The 17388-nt window shown below is 39.0% G+C and overlaps 2 protein-coding genes across 7 annotated transcripts in view; one reads left to right on the forward strand and one right to left on the reverse strand.

The window, feature by feature from the left end:
• The first annotated feature begins 34 nt into the window (after positions 1–34).
• Positions 35–2987, forward strand: LOC105211846 (E3 ubiquitin-protein ligase RFWD3). 2 transcript variants are annotated; one of them, XM_011183520.3, is made up of 4 exons: positions 35–191; positions 271–802; positions 865–1989; positions 2047–2987. In XM_011183520.3, exons 2-4 carry the CDS (start codon positions 424–426, stop codon positions 2604–2606), a joined length of 2064 nt encoding a protein of 687 aa, XP_011181822.2. In that variant the 5' UTR covers positions 35–191; positions 271–423; the 3' UTR covers positions 2607–2987. The 2 variants fall into 2 exon arrangements, with proteins under 2 accessions (XP_011181822.2, XP_011181815.2); XM_011183513.3 differs by having other exon boundaries at positions 37–191; positions 266–802.
• A 1875-nt stretch (positions 2988–4862) lies between these two features.
• LOC105211829 (neurotactin) overlaps positions 4863–17388 on the reverse strand; it is a 55193-nt gene continuing 42667 nt past the window's right edge. For 2 of the 5 annotated variants that reach the window (XM_054228758.1, XM_011183483.3), the window contains exons 2-4: positions 7905–8736; positions 7536–7834; positions 4863–7452 (exon numbers count right to left, since the gene is read on the reverse strand). In XM_054228758.1, coding sequence (XP_054084733.1) covers positions 5818–7452; positions 7536–7834; positions 7905–8559 — 2589 coding nt within the window. In that variant the 5' untranslated portion in view covers positions 8560–8736 and the 3' untranslated portion in view covers positions 4863–5817. Of the gene's footprint in view, positions 7453–7535; positions 7835–7904; positions 8737–8819; positions 8933–9221; positions 9372–10168; positions 10191–17388 lie in introns of those variants that run through there. The other 3 variants (XM_054228760.1, XM_054228757.1, XM_054228759.1) reach the window with 3 other exon arrangements.

The following is a 17388-nucleotide window of genomic DNA, read 5'->3' on the forward strand; positions in this document are numbered from 1 at the left end:
TGTTTCGTGTTGGCAGCACATATTTTCCAGGGTTTCAGCACTATATATAAATAATAAATTCAGGTTTGTTTCGCGAATATATGACAGCTGATTTGTTCGCCAATTTCGAATTATAAAAATCCATTGTAAAACGTATTTATAGTCTATTTTGAAATTAAGAGTATGAGAAATAAATATCAAAGGTTTTTAATGTAAGTACTGATTTGCTCTCACTTATATTGTTGCTATAATAATATATATATTTACCTGTTTTGTTACAATTAAGGATAGTTTTTATCGAACAAAGTGCAACACTGAGTTTCTACCGCTGTTTTTGAATCAAAGTCCTGAAAGGTTTACATTTTGTTGAAATTTTACAATATCTACGCAAACGTGACAAATTTAGTTCGCAGCATAGGAGAAATTCATTTGTAAGAGCAAATAATGCAGAACTCACAGGGAGAATCCCAAGGCGATCACAATTACGTAGCTCGTCGTACTCGGTCAACTTCCAGTGATGACTCCAGTATCGAATTCAACGTCAGTAGGCGAAGAACACGCCTGAGGCGAGGCCAAATAAGTAATACCGACCATGATTACATCGCGTTAAGAGCGCTAAGCGAGGAGGATGGTGATGGTGCTGAAACTGAAGCTAACGCCGAGCATTTAGAGGCACAGGCAAACAGCACTGAAGAAGACAACAATGCTGATGCAGATGCAGCTGAAATTGAACCTATTAATCAACTGGCGGACGAAGCACAAGAAATGCTTAGAGCAGCTTCGCCTCAAGAACGAAGATCAAGTGACGAAGGATCTGAAATTGGTATTATATATTTTTTCAATGATATGTATGACTGTTGTTACCACATTTATAAATTTTTTTAGCGATTGCGCCCGAACCCACTCCACCGGACCCTCTGCCAGGACCTAGTATCAGCACAAATGCTGTTGTTGTTGACGAATCAAACAACGAGGACCCAACGGTAAATTTGGTTTCGCCTTCACCACCAAAGAAGAGAAAGCGACTCAGTGTGGGCACTCCCAAATCGAACACGCCGCGGGTGAAATCAAGCGATGGCAGTGGTCTGGAGGGTGATGAAGAGGACGAAGGCATGACATGCCCTATTTGTCTCGACAACTGGGAGATGTCAGGTGATCATCGGTTAGTATCCCTGCGCTGTGGACATCTCTTTGGAGATTCGTGTATTCGCCGCTGGTTGGCAGAGAGTGCGCGTCAGTCTGGCGTTAAGGCTTGTCCACAATGCAAATCAAAGGCCACAAACCGCGATATACGTTGCTTATACGCTAAACGTCTGAGGGCAATCGATCGTAGCGAAGAACATCGCTTGCGCGAACAATTAGACACGGAGCGTAGCCGAACACAGACATTACAAACAGAAGTGGCCGCTTTGAAAATGACACATAAAATGGTAGCTATGCAAATGCAAACGCTCCAGGCAGAGAATGATCGCATGAAACAAATGCTGCGTGCTGGTGGAGGCAATAGCTTCAGCTATGAAGCCAACATTGCCGATAACAAGCAACTACTAAGGCTCCAAATACAACGGATATACCTCGAGCGTACAATTGAGTTGACACGCGAACCTGGTTGTCGAGTGTTAATACATGCTGAACAGCATTCTTCTATTTTGGCATCGCAGAAAAGTGCACAAGGCCTATTTCCGGGCTATGGCGTGCGCTTCATCGATATGCCCACATTCCGTACCTCAACATTCTTGCATGCGTCGTCGAAGTTATTGCGCGACATTTCCTTAAGTTCCGATCAACAGCTCCTCGCTGTTGCAAGCATGGAAACACGTTCCAAATTGTTCGATTTGCGCTCCCGTCAAGTGGTCTCCACATTCGAACCGGGCGAGAAAATGCTCTGGGCGTGTGCTATGGATCGCAAAGAGCGAGAGAATATACTGTATTTGGGTTCCTCCAGTGGCAGCACATACACCTACGACATGCGTTTCCCAGACAACATTCTGGAGGAATACAAAACAGAGGGTGAGTTTACATGACACGAAGTTTATGCGAAATTTTCAAAACTGTCATATTTTACAGGCGATTTTAGTACTGTGATTAATGTGGCCGGTGTGTCCCCATGCAATAGTTTTCCACATGGTGGCTTTCTCGTCTGCAAGTTGCAATCGCTTTGGTTCTACGAATACACCAGCAACAGCAATTCAACAATTGCCACACGCCTTCCTTTGGACGGGCCCTTCTGTTCCATGCATTACGATGCTGCTCATGAAACGCTGCTGGTTTCGGCGCGCTGTAGTGTGCGCCATCCGCAATCACGTTATATTGTCGGTCGCATGGAAAAGGTCGACGAAACGCCAATACTCAATCTGAAAGTAACATTCTACGGTTCCAAAGCTACGCCAGTGATGACACGTTGTGCGCAAGTTGCGGTTGAGGCGAATACGCTGGTAGCTGGCTACATACAGGATGCCAAACAGTTAGCATTGTTCGACGTGCGTCGCGAACAGCGCGTCCAAACAATGCCAGCACAAGAAGTCATCTATGACATATGTCCCGTGTATACGAGCAATGCAACCTACCTGGCTGGTCTCTCCGAAACCAAATGTCGCATGTACAAGCTGACCTCCTCGAACACCTAGTGTATTCGCATTCCAATTATGGTACATTTTAGTTTTTTTTATCGGGTTGATGTGTGTTGAATTGTTTTTGCCATTGAATATATAAATAAGTATGTTGCTTGATACCTAAATATCCATTATATTTAAATAGCTCATTTCCTTATTGTTATTAGTTTAAGCTTAGTCGATTTTTATTGCGCTTTTTATAAGAATTATCAACAATCATTATTTCTACACCAGCGCTCATTCGACGTTAGTAGTTTGTGCGGCAACCAAATGATATTTTGTGATCATTATGTCTATATATATACAAATGTAAGTTTAAACACAAAGAGACTTTATTGAAATCTTAATAAATATGGTAATAAAAATTTGCTCAGACTGAATGTGAACATAAAAAGAGAGTTGGTTTCATATTTTATCGGAAATGTATGTACATGTGGATGAGGAGTGTTTGAAAGAGGAATACCGCACACCTGTGGTCAGTTCGACGATGACAAGAATTACTAAAGTAGAAGTATTAAATACTTAATCACATAATGTTAGGTTGGATGTCCGACTGATGTTCGGGACAACCAAAGGGGGGATTTAAATATTTTAATTACAACTATAATGTGAAGATACACAAACAATTCCCACCACAGCCGGTTCTACGCTATCGGGCAAGGGCTGTTTGTTGTACATACGTAACTCGAATGACTCGAATGTACACATATGCGGTTATAAACTGTCACTTTAGCAGATTTTCGCAAAGCTTATCGGGGAAGTTTTTATGCAGTTACAACTACTTGTATTTAAGCAACTAGCGATAGAGATAATAATAATAATAGAAATAATAATAACAAAAATTAAGGAGTTTTACTCACAACTTATCATTTGTGTAGAAATTCATTTCTGTTTTTTATTTATTTTGCTCTTTTTATTTTTACCATTTATTACAAGCAAATATGCATACAAATATAACAAATTTTCATATTTTACAACTAGAATTCGTGTTGTTTCATATATAGTTTTAGATTGGGCGAATAGTTTTGATAGAAATTTGTTTTTATTTACCTAAAGTACAAAGATTTGTGGAATGGCAATACTTGGATCAAATGTATATACATACATATATGTACATATGTATAAGTACTTAGTAATGAGATGTTGAGAGTTGAATGTTTTCACTGTATATTGTATATATGTATTTAAACACTTATATATATATAAATAAAAATAAATAAAGATTCACAGAGCATATAAATATAATTAGTTTTGAACTGAAATTATTTTATACTACAATGATGAATTTTCTGGATTTCTAAATATATATAAATATTTTAATAAAAGGTTTTAATGAGTTTTTATGTTTTCAAAAAAAACGAATTTAAAAGTTAAATTTAATAAAAAAAGATTAAATAATATTAAAGTTAATTAACTTTCCATTCCAATTAAATAAAAAACAGTTTAAATAAATATTTATATAATCTGCATTATCTATTAAAATATTATAAATGCATTTTGTTTGAAAACCTTTTTTTCACATACATATTTCTCTAAATACCTCAATTTTACATTTGTTATAACCTCAAAAGTGTCTACTTTATTTATTTATTTGTATAAGCCTATATTTTTAAAAATACTGAATAATTGTTACAAATACATATTGATATTACTAAAAATTGAAAAAAAAAATTGATTCAAATTCGTGTCAAATACAGTCTCAAAATTTCACTTACTTTTGTTAGATGTTAAATTCCATATGGATCACTCTTATGTATATACTGAATGTGTTTTGTATACATACTTACACTTACATAGGTTAGAATTCAATTTGTGGATTTTTGTATTAATTTGTAATGAAAAAAAAAATGTTGGTGTGATATACGTACATACATATGTATGTGTGTGTAGTGAAAAGCCCCATTCGTCAATGTTGGGTTAACCGAGATTTCGCTTAAAAGGACTTTGTCAAATCAAATACGAGCTCATGAAATAACTACATATTTTCAATTGTAATAAATTTTCGTTGGAACCTCTCTGAGATAGTATGGACTTGCTCGGAATCAAAATCAACGAAGACTAAAGAGAGAGTTGAGCAATTGAGATGCCTCTCGGTGAAGAATATGTGAACATGTAAGATATTTTGTGTAAAATCTTACACATTATACATACATAGTTACATAAACTAGTTAGTAAGTTGTATGTTTAATGTTGCTGTTGTTGTGATGTTTAATCGCAGGTGTTGCTCTGAATGTGTTTCGAGGAAGAAGGAAATAATAAAATGCATGTGTGTTTTGGTTTTTCACTTCTCAAGTAATTTTTACACATTTTTATTTTAATTTATTCGTATTTGCATTTTGTATGTATGTATGTATATGAGTGTTGTTTGTGTTTGTTTGAATGTGTGTGTTTACGCTAAATTTACATAAAATACGGACTTACACATTATTAAATTGTATAAAAATCATACTTGAAACTTATGCATGTATGCATGTGGAATGCGTTCCACAGATATTCGAATCAATGAATTTGGAAAATGCGCACGCTGCAAATGATTTCGTTAAAAATTTAAAATAAATTTAATTTCATTAACTCTTAATTTAGTTTCATTTATTATTTAAATTAAATTTACATATAAAAACTAGCATTGCTTAGCCACTAAATATTTTATTAATTCTCAATAATTAATAATTCATATTCATATATATATATATTAATTATGCATAAAAAACAAATAAACCTTCGCATTCTTTTCTTTGTTTTTGTTTTTGTTTCTGTTTTTTGAGTAAGAAAATTTTGTATAAAAAGAAGAGATTTCAGTTGTAAAAAATTCCATATAAAGTCGGTATATAAAGCTCCAGAGAAAACATGCGCCAGGCAACATATACTTTTTTCACTGTCATTCTCCGCATGCTTCTTTCTCATGCAAGTCTATGAGTGTCCGTCTTTTCTTCAACTTTCGCCAATTTTTTTTTCTTTTTTCATTGGGAGCTACTGCTTGTCATGTAACTTGTTCAGTTCGTATAAATGCATTCGTTTATGTGTGTGTGAGTGTGAGTAAATTTATGTATGAAACGTCGACGTGCTGCCACGCTGGACTACGCAGAGCTCCCATTTTCACTTGCATCGCATCTTTCACTCACTTCGCCCTAAGTCCACAGCCACGCACATCCTACTCGTTCATCTAACACATCAGTTTGTCCTACGTCCTTCGTCACTCGTTATTCCAACCTTTCCTTTAACCCCCTTAGTCCACACGTGCGTAACGCGGCACGATGTCGTGACTAATCCAGAAATTGCAGTTCGGGTGGTCTTGCTGCGGCAGCGGGTCTTGCGCAATATTCAGCACTCGTCGACTCGGGTCGTATTGCGGTACGGTGCCGTGTGAGATGTAGTAGTAGAACAGCTGTTGCATGGACGACATGAATCGTCGCTGTTCAGCTGTGTGCGGCTCATAACGGCCCAGTATGGCGAGCACGTCCGTATCGACGGTGGCCAACTGGTTTTCGCCCTCCCCTTGCTGCACCACATAGAATGGCACAGACGGTTGCAGGCGCGCATTGGTCAGCAGTGGGCAGATGGTGCGTATGTCCGTAATCATGGCGACCAAGTTACGATAGTTTGTCGCATTGTAGAGTCGTATGGCTTCGTCGGTTAGATTGAGTGCGCCAATTTTCGAAGCTTCAATGAATGCACGGACCTCTTCGGCTGTCCAGTTTGCGTGGCGTTGACGCAGCTGCTCGGTGTGTGCCTCATGCGCTGTTGTGCCCATAACGAGTTTCGGTTGGCCTGTATGTTCCTCTTTCCAGGCGTCGGCGGGGTGACGTTGCAGGAAGTTACCATCCAAAACAAGCCATTCATGTTGCGCGCTGGGATTCTCTTCTGTGGTGGGTATGTCGGCGGGGAAATGTAACCAGGTGTCTGGTGTGGCGGCCCAAATTTGTTCGGTCGATGAGCTGCGCAAGCATTCGATATCGCTGCAATCTAAAGATTTCACAAACTGTTCATTGCGCTTTTCGGACTCTTCCAAAGGCTTTCCAGGGAAAATGGCAGACGACGATGAAACCCAAGCGTTCTTATAGAGACCTTCAATTTTGTTAGAGGTTACGAGTGCCGAAACGAGTGTACCACCTGCGCGATGACCAAGTAAAGTCACAGCTTTGGGATCACCACCGAAGTGCGCGATATTTAGTTGAACCCATTTCAATGCGGCGATGATGTCGGAGAGCGCATAGTTGCCGGAAGTACGTGGGTAGGCGTCTTTGGTGAGTGCATCCAATGCAAGGAACCCAAATGCACCCAAACGGAAATTCGGACGCACAAAAACGACGTCATGCGAGCGTGAATAGCGAGCCGATGGCCGGAGTACACCAGGTGATGGACCAGTTAAGGTCTCAGCACCGATCAATACAATAACCGGCACTGGACTGTTGTAACGCACATGTGGCGTGACAATGTCTAAGTACAGACAATCCTCGTCACCTACAATGCTGCCGTTGCCCAAACGTTGTGTACAATAGTTGCTCACATTGTGCGCTTTCAAGGTGCCATTCCAGCAGTCATCGATACCGCCAATCAGCTGTGCCGGTCGCCAACGTTGTTCGTTTACGGGTGGTAGGGCATAAGGTATGCCACGGAATGCGAAGGCGCCATCCTCTTGCAGGCCCTCAACCATGCCACAACCCGTAACGGCGTCCATGAAACGACCCTCACGTACCGGAGGCGACGTGAGTGTCTCAAGCGAGAGCACATAGCCGATCACAGCAATGAGTACGATGAAAAGCAAAATACCGAGCACGATCAGGCCATCATCCGGGGAGCAACGGTATGAACGCAAGCGTTCGGCGAACGAAATGGGTGCTTCAGGCTCTTCGGGAGATTTCTAAAAACAAAAAAATATTTGATTTAGTATGTTGTTATAGGTATATTTCTATATCATTATTATCTCATCAATCAATTACTCACCTCTTCCGATGCTTCCGGTTTGATTTCACCACTTGCAGTTTTCTTCAATTTCACCGCATCATCGGTGCCATTGTTCTTGGCAGGCGCTTTATCAACACAATCTTGATCTTTCAACGAATCATCAAGCGTCTCCATTGAGGCCAGTCCTGCCTTGCCCATGCCGAGTTCGACATCGTCATCCGTCCTCTTTCTTGGTATCATGTTTGCAATCGGCAATTTGATGGCATTTAAAAGACCGCGTTTCTGTGGTAACCCTTCCGAGGCTTCGCCATCAGTGGCAGCTGCTTCAGCGGTGGCTTCTACAGTCACAAAGAGAAATATACATTTAGAAACCAAGAACAAATACCAAACTTTGTTATGCAAACTCACCACTCTTTGCATCGGCATCTCCATTCGCTGTCTGTTTGTTCTGCTGCTTTTCTGCAGCTGGCTTTCGCACGAAAAAGTTGCGCAAACGTTCACCAAAATTACTACGAGGCTTTTCCTCCTTCTTCGGTTTGCCCTCAACGTTTGCCGCTTCAGCTGGCGCTTCCTCTTTATTTTCGCGCTCCAAAAGTTCGCCATCAGCGCCGTCACCATCACCTTTTGGCTTGTTTTTCATAAAGAAACCGGGCAATTTCAAACCACCAATGGGTATCTTCTTCGGCTTGACCTCACGATCTTCAGTGGACATCTTCTTCTCATCGCCTTCTTCAGGCTTAACGGCATCTGGTATGTCAATTATCTCCTCGCCACTACCACCATTCGCCTTCGCCGGCTGTGCGTCACCAGTGCCAGCGACGAGTTTTTCAACCGACTGACTTGGTGACTTCTTAGTGCTGGGTGTTGGTGTTGTTGGCTTTGAGTTCGCAGCCTTTTTCTTATCCGTATTTGGACTGGCAGCGACTTGTTCTGTTTGCTGCACTGCGCCATCGGCGTCCTCCTTTTTGTCGAGCATTTTGTCGGTCTCTTTAGGTTCGTCGACGGCCTCTTGCTGTGTTGTAGTTTCTGATGGTCCTGTCTCCTTCTCTTCCAGCTCGCCCATGCTTTGTATTGCTATACGTTGATCTGTCCGTGCGCTATCGGTGCTTCTGCTGCCGATATACTTTATTTATATCTAAAGAAGTTGTGTTGGTTTGTGTATAAGTTGTTGAAAGGTGAGTTAAAATTTGGCGGGGTTTGCAAGTCTCTTGAGTTCGCTCGACCGTGGTATGGAAAATATCTGAAAATAACAGAAAATAATAATAAATTATTTAATATTTCTTTGAGAACTGATCGTATTATATTTCAGAAAACTTGAATTACATTCAAATTTTGAAATATTTTTTTATTGTCATTTAAATGTTGTTCGCCACTTTGGGGAAAACAAACTAACTTTTGAGACTTTTCGAAATCTCAATTTTGGCGGTTTTCAGAAACCCACTACTGTTTAATTTATTAATATTGAGAAAATGGCGGCTCATAAAATGGTCCACATTAAGAATTGAGAATCGCTTATTCACTTTTGAAATTACCAAAGCTCACTTTTCACTTCCAAAACAGTCTTGAATTCAAAAGCGTTGCTCAATAAAACTGTCAAGCATATTTTGTAGTCTCTCGCTTTCTATCTTTTGCAACACAGAGTACTCAAGGATAAGCGCGGGAAATTTCAACATTTACAAAAGTCTCTATTTTGCTTCATTCTTTTCTAATAAATTTTTCACACACCTTTATATACCGTTAGATAAATATCACAAATGTTATTGCATATATGTATGTATGTTGGTTTTTATAAATATTTTATGCAAAGATTTTGTAAAAATCACAGAAAACTAGCAATATCTTCTATAAATCTATCACCAATGGCGACCCAAAGACGCACACAACCTCTATTTATAGAAGCGGCTGCAAGACTGTTCAGCAATCGCCGTTGATCCTCTCAAATCCTCTTTCAGGGAATGTGTCCTTTTTCAAAACAAAGGCAACAGCTTCACTCACTGCCTGTTCTACGTTCAACAGCATAGAGCACAACAGCAAAACTCATTTGTACGTGAATGTCCCTTGCGCTACAATTACCTTCCACTCAGGTAGCGAAAAGCCGAAAAACAAAGGCAATTGAAATCGAGAAGCAGTTTTCCGTTGCGAAAATTTCTAACATCTACGAGTAAAAGGAAAATTCCTTCATTGCAACATTTCCATTGCTTTTCCCTGTCATTTGCGACGGTTTGACGTTTTCGGTAAACATAACCGGAAAGTAGGTAGCGCACTGAATAGACAATGCCTCGAGCGTTAAGACGCCAGGCAGTCAAGTCAGCCGTCAACCGAATCTGCGACTTAGCTTTATGGCTTCAAATTTCTCGTTAGTTTGCTGTTGTTGTTGTTGTTGCTACTGCTGCCTGTGGTGATCAAGGGTAGAAATGCCACAAAAATCACGAGCATGAAATTTTCAACTCTCGAACAATAGAAGGAATACTCAACAGCAAGGTTTTGTGTACATTATTGCGAGTATTGTGTGTGTATTGAAGAGTGCGCATTTTCCCTTTTCACTGAAAATTTATTTCGTGTCGAGTTTCAAATTTCATAATTTTCACGCACGTATCCAGTTAAAAAGCGAATGCTTTGATTTCGCTAACTATTTTTTATATTTTGTTCACATTTTGTTAATATCCACTCACACCGCCGTTTCAAAAGTCGTCGTTGAGTATTTCTTTTAATAGCAATCGTTGTGGTCTTTATATTTGCAGGGAGTCTAAAAATAGTCTGATCTAATCTAATATATGTTTATATATATATTTAAATACGTAGATCAGCTGTAGAGATTTCTGACATTTCCATGATGCATATGTTTTGATACAAAAATATAAATATATCTCATACAACTTAGTGGTATTTATCTTGTATGGAACACACTGGTCAGTAAACACTATGAATCGTAAATAACGGATTTTCTATAATTTCTATATTTTTTATGAAAACTAGCTTTTGAAACACACAACTCTTAGATACAATTTTAATGGAATCAAATATATATGGATCCGTTACGTTTCTATCATAATATTATCAAAGGCTCATAGGTTAAAATAGTGAAGAGAGCAGGAATAAGAAAAGAGAAAATCAGCGCTGTGAAATAGTACTGTTATTGCCAAATATACTCTGTAAATTCAGGTTAAAGTCATTAACAGTTCACGAGTATATTGTAGTCTGATATTGAACCCATACTGAGAGACTTCTTTGAACAAATGCAGGGTCTTCTACATTTATCCAGTTGAATTAGGATTTCGAATACCATCAAAATTTTTTTCTAGAGGCGCTCAACTAACGGTTTGTGATCACTGTACAAATCCATTAGACGTTTGTAGTCTTTGTAGGGTGTTTGTATTCACACAATTGTGACAGCTTTTTCGATAATTATGAGGGCTTGTCATGTGGAGATTTCGGAAAACAATCTCTTATCTTAAGATCAATATATCCAATTTGTGATCTCATTAAAGATCTTGCAGAACATTTTCGAGAAATCGAAAGTTAAACAGATGATTGGGGTTGAGACGTAACAAGACACTTTAAGCCATAAAGTCTGCGAAGTGTCAAAGCTGAAACAACTTCAAAAAGCTTCCCTCCATACGAAATATGAAAATTGAAAAGACGCGTAATAAATATTGGAAAATATTTCTGTTTAATGCTTGCATAGCTTCATCGAAGCATCATATTTGATATATGTAGGTCAGCGCTTGTAATAAATACCCGTATGTATTATATTATAACGGTTCCTATGTTTGCATGTGCGTGTAAAAATGTCAAAAAATCAAATCCAATAAATACACGAAGCATAAGCATTTTTTCACATTCAGAAAAGGGAGGCAATTTCATTGCTCTTCAACAACAACAACAACAACAATGGCGGCTGAGATGCAAATGCGAGATTACGAGGCATTACAAGTGGCACACAAAGAGCCGTTCCGATTACAACAAACAAAACAAACAAACTTCAAACAAACAGGGTTCGTAAGGTCACCCGGCACCGACCCACTAAGCTGCCTAGGCCCACGCCGCCGAATCGAGGCGGATCCCATTGCAGCAGCCGCAAGTTGCCTCGCACCGCGTTGTCATCAACGCCCGAATCAGTCGCTCGGCAAATGCCATTAAATTTGAACTTAAAGTTCAATCGCTGGTGTCTTAATCGGCGTCCTAATCTCGCTTGCTGGCACAAACGGGTGAGTGCATCATATATGACAAACGCAAAGAGAGGCCCATTGGATGCGTGGCAATATGGCTGCGTGCAATGAGGAAATTAAGAAATTTACATATGTTGCATGTGTGTCTGGCTCTGTATGTGAGTGTGTGTTGGTGCACATTTTAAAATGCGTGTTGAGGAATTGGTGCGTGGCGCGGACGAATGACACTGGCAAGCAGGCGGACTGCAACAAAAAAAAAAGAAAAAATCGCTGAATGTGCCATTTCTGCTCGCCATGTGGAGGAAGCCGATTCATGGCGTATTATCTGCAAAATGACAAACAACAACAACAACAGTAAATAGTTGCATCATGAAGCGCGAAATGCCGTTGCGTGTCGCTGCCGCTCGAGGAATTAGAGTTGAAAGTGCACATTAGTCGTTTGTTGTTGTTGTTGTTGTTGCTTTAATTACATGACAGTAACAATTCGCATAGAGTACGGTTTTATGGTTGTTTTTGCTGCTGCCAGTTCAATTTTGTGCAACACAGTCAGTAAGCGCGTGTATTTGGAGCGCGATTAGGGTCAGCAGAGTAATTATGCAACATGCACACAACAACAACAACAACACAATCTACATGCATTTGCACATCTTAGTTGACAGCAGGCTGAGACAGAGGAAGAATATGCGAATAATCATTCGAAGCAGGCACAGCGTCACAAAGGCCCATTCAAACGGCGCTAGAAGACGCATCTATTGTCAGCGGAAGACTGTTGCGCACGAGCTGCATTTACAATTGCAATTAAAACTATGAATGTTTGTGCGTTTGCGCCGAGTACAAATTCATGTTGCAAAAAGTGTGACAAAAGTCTTTGAAACTCATATACAGTAAGCGGACGAAAAATTGGAAGCACTTCTCTTTGATGACTTGCATTGTCTCTCATAAGAAAGCTATGTAGGTAGAACGGTGTCGACCTATAAGTTGTAGAATCTTTATATATGTAGATTGCTTGGAAGACATCTCTTAGATTCTGAGATTTACGTATGTCAATGACATAAGTGCTAAGGCTCAACTAAATATCTATCAAAGTGCCAATATTACATATTTCAACCCAAATTACAACTTCTTAGACGGACTAAGTTTCTGGCAGGACACTGTATGAATATATCTACTATATATGCAAGTATATGCCTTAGAATTAGTCCACTGCGATTTTAATTACAACAAATTAATGGCAAGTGACGTCTTTAAGATAAACAGTCACAAAGAGATGAAAAACTCTAGCATTAGAATGTTAAAAATAGACTGGGTCACAGAACAGCGCTATTTTTAGTTTAATTGTTTAATGGCGTTGCGGATGACGTTGGAGATGATGATTATGAGAACTCTGCCACAAATGACCCGCAAGCAGTTGGTAGTACTTAAACGCTTGTGAGAAAACTACTGGGAGGAAGTGAACTCTGGCTCCACACTACTAAGACAATACACGCAACGCAAATGAAAAATAAGAATCAAAATGAAAAACAAAATTAACATACGCCCAACATTAGTCTCGCACTTAATTGAAGCACTTAAGCGTCGCACGCAGACGCAGAGGCAATAAAAACCACAAACTTTAAAATAAGCAGATAGCACGAAAGCACGCTTTGTCTAATCAAAATAACACCTCTGAATCTTACTCGCGGCTGCTTGCCTCAGCTGGAATGTGCTTCAGTTTGCCCTTCAAATTTTCGGCTATAAAGGGTGCGTGAGCGTCGATTGTGGTTTGTAATTTGTCGGCGTCAGTCAGGAAATAAATTAAAACAAAACAAAAAATAGTTACGGAAACGCAATTAAAAAACGTGTGTTGAACATGCGAGGCAATGAGGAATCGCCGAAATATGCGTTCGCTTCGATATATGCCACCCGCCAGCACTGGACTGAGCCGTAGTGTAGAGCGTCGTATATCTAATTCACACTGCACGTGAGGAAAATGCGTTTCGGGAGACAGCCAGGGGAGGTTTTGTCTAAAAAGTGTTATTGTTTTATGTCACAATAGAAAATTCACACATGTCGACATTCCCAGGTAGCAGAAGCAACACACCGAAGAGTGGACATATGTGGAACTTAATTTACACTGCGAGAAATAAATTAAGATTCTCGCTTCGATGATTTTTAAAACAAATATTTTCTACAAATATCCGGAATATTAAAAAATTAAGAAAATATGGAAATCCATATATCAACTACTCGGGGCTTGGCTTTGATTACAGATTTCAGAATCAGATTTAGTCAGCATTTTTTTCCTTTAGGCTTTCAATCTTCGGTTTATCCACATAAACCTCCGAGCTCCTTATACAAATTTGTCTGAGCGCGTTTCTGCTAAAAGAACTGTGACGCTGGTTATTTTTTTCAGTGTATCCAAATTAAAAGTAGATTTAAGCACAAATATTTTAGATAATAAGGCAATTTGTAAACCGCAGGTGGCGAGACATAAACTCGACAAATAAGTCACCCCAAAAAGCAACAAGGGGCCGCCACACACATTAAGATACTGCCCAAAAGTATAACATACGGTAGCTGCGCCTAAATATAGACTATATAAGTAGAGTTTGATGGGCTTAGATAATCAGTTTAATTGCCTGCCATTATGGTGAACATAAAATTTAACAAACAATTTAAGAAAAGGGTGTAACTAAAGTAAGGGGAAGGTGCTTGAGACCGGAAATTAAAGTAAAAAAAAACTGTTGATTGGATATTTGAAGCAATGGGAGGAATAAGGGTAATAATTTAAGGAATAAAATGGGGTGAACTGAACTATCGTATGTAATTTATGACTTTTGCACACCATTAAGTTAAAGAATTGATTTCTGATTGCACAGAAATTGATTTGGGACGAGAGTGAATGGTTAAAAAACATATGTGAATGTGAGTTAAATTTAAAGTAACTGATTTTTTTATGACTTTGGAACTCCGAATACCTGCCATCTAGAGCTGCAGGGTAAATATTTTTAATATTGCAACAGCAATTATTGTTGTAAAATAGTCCGTGTAGCAAAAGCAATGCCTTGAATTCAACAATTCTACTAAACAATCATAGTGAGGCGATAATGATCGCAATAATGACACATGCACGCCAACAACAACCTGTGCGTTTCGAAAAATAATAGTAATAATAATAATAATCCATAATTCTGGCCATGCAACAGTAAGCCAAACAGGCCGACTGGCTTCAAATATATACGACTACCATAAATATATAGAATGCAGACCTTTATATATTTTCATTTGTTGGTGCGAGCCTTCATGTCGGTGCTGCAGTGAAGCATGCGACGCCACAAAGCAAGTGACTGTATGGTCGGCATATAACAGTCAAATATGTGGTGGGACCATCAACGGGCTGACAGCAGACGGAGAATTGTCAATAGGGAAGTAGTGGAAAACAACGGATTTTAATGCCACGAACAACGGCGTTGTGGGTGTGAAGTGGAGCGCATAAGAACTGCAAGTATGCCACAATCCACGGCGACAGCGCTCTCCCACTATCAGGACATATTGCAGCATATAATTTATTAAAAACGCACTAGTGCAGCAATTTGAAAAATGTGCCAGAACAGCGCTGCAGGAAATTGCACCTAACGGGCGGGGGCTGAGGTACTGGGGGCCCATAATAAATATATATAATAGAGCATTCTCCCTTCAAGTAAAACTAAAAGCATTAAAGGATATAAATAAAGGAGCGGCCAGGTCAATGCACTCAAAGCGGTTGGGCGCCTCACAATACAACAAAAAAGTGAAATGCAAAACAACAAATACAAGAACAACAGTCAGGTGAACACGCGATATTTGTGCTTGTAGACAAGCATTTATGCTTGAGCAAATGTTGCAGCAAGGTATCGTAAAAATTAATTGTTATATTGTGGGGCCGCGGCAACAATTGAACGCACAAATACAAAAAAAAAAAAGAAAACACTTCAATTGCGGCGCGATTAAATTAATGTACTCACCAGAGAAACACCCAAAGCGCACAGCAATTTTGCTTTGTGTGTAGGCAATTTATAAGGCATGTTTTGTTTTTGTTTTTTTGTTTTTTAGAAAAAAAAATAGCTTTTCTTCGTATGGAACACGCCGCACGTACGACCACCCACGGCTTTATTTGAAATAATGCGACTGTAATTTATAACAAATTAAAAGCTACAAACAGGCGCTGAGCATACATTTTAATGCAGATATGCGAATGCATGTGTACATACCCTGTAGGAAATATTTTAGACTAAAACTTGGTTTTTCAAAATTTTTAGATCTCAAAAATTACTAATCTCACAGTTGAGAAATATTGTTGGAAAAATTAAAAAAAAAAATCCTACAGGCTCTGCATAGAGCTAATAGGGGTACATTAGCGTGTGGGCGCTGAACGTAAGCTCCGTCTTACACTCGTACTTGCAACAAAGAACAATCGCTGCCAATTGCAGCCATTTGTGGCGTCCGCCGCCACAGACACAGACAATCAAAACAGTGTCAAACATCAATTTAAATGCAAACAAAACCACAAATTTTCAAGCGTTTGGCGCTAGACGCCAGTGCCAGTGGAGGCATAAGCTGTGGTGAGCAACTGAAACTGAAATATTGGCAGATGGGTTAAAGTGTGCGCTACGTGGGTTTGAGTGTGGCTTGTTGCACACACACACACAAAAGCACTTAGTTTTTGACTTTTAGTCGCCAGACGTTGCACGATATGTCACACTTGGAAAAACGTGCGGCGCCATCTTTGCACTTACTTTGTTCATACGCTTTTTTTCTGTATCTCCAGTTAAATGGCCAGAAACGAATTGGAGGTGCATGCTACATGTATTAAATATATTTATGCCTATGCTTACGTGAGTGTCAAGTAAAATTATGTGTTTCTAAACACGAATTTATTAAAGCTCTGTAGAAAATTATTTCGTAAAATACAATTGCATTTCTTCGTGTTGGCAATAAATATGGCGTTATAGTCAAAGTAAATTATTTTTAAAATAATTTTAAATTGCAACATCGATAAATGTAAAAAAACATTTATTCATTCGTCTACATTAATGTTGGCGCCTTCAAAATAGTTCCCATACGGTACTTCTTTCAATCGTCGAAACTCTGCTCAAATTGATTTTTAGGATTGCCTCGCAAAACTAACCTTAGCGGCTGCTACTGACAAAGTAAGCAATGAATACAGCTAAGAATTTTATCGGACTTCAGGGGCATGTATATCAACATAACAGAAAAATTTTGACAAATAGGCTCTCTAAACCAGTTTAAAATCTACAATTCCTAATATGATGCTTGACCATCTTCTTTTAATATATATAAATTACACACTTAAATTTTAATTTAATTTTTATACCCTGAAAAGGGTATATTAAGTTTGTCACGAAGTTTGTTGATCAGTATGTTGAACTGAGTCGATTTAGCCATGTCCGTCTGTCCGTCCGTCCGTCCCTCTGTCTGTATATATACGAACTAGTCCTTCAGTTTTTAAGATATCGTTTTGAAATTTTGCAGATGTTATTTTCTCTTCAAGATGCTGCTCATTTGTCAGAACTGCCGATATCGGACCACTATATCGAATAGCTGCCATACAAAGTGAACGATCGGAATCAAGGGCTTGTATGGAAAACTTCCGCATTTTACAACATATCTTCACGAAATTTGGTCTGAGTTATTGTCCATAGAAATAATTTAATCTCCGAAAAAATTGTTCAGATCGGTTCACT

This window comes from Zeugodacus cucurbitae, chromosome 4 (assembly GCF_028554725.1).
Source record: "Zeugodacus cucurbitae isolate PBARC_wt_2022May chromosome 4, idZeuCucr1.2, whole genome shotgun sequence".
In the NCBI taxonomy this organism is placed as follows: Eukaryota; Metazoa; Arthropoda; class Insecta; order Diptera; family Tephritidae; genus Zeugodacus; species Zeugodacus cucurbitae.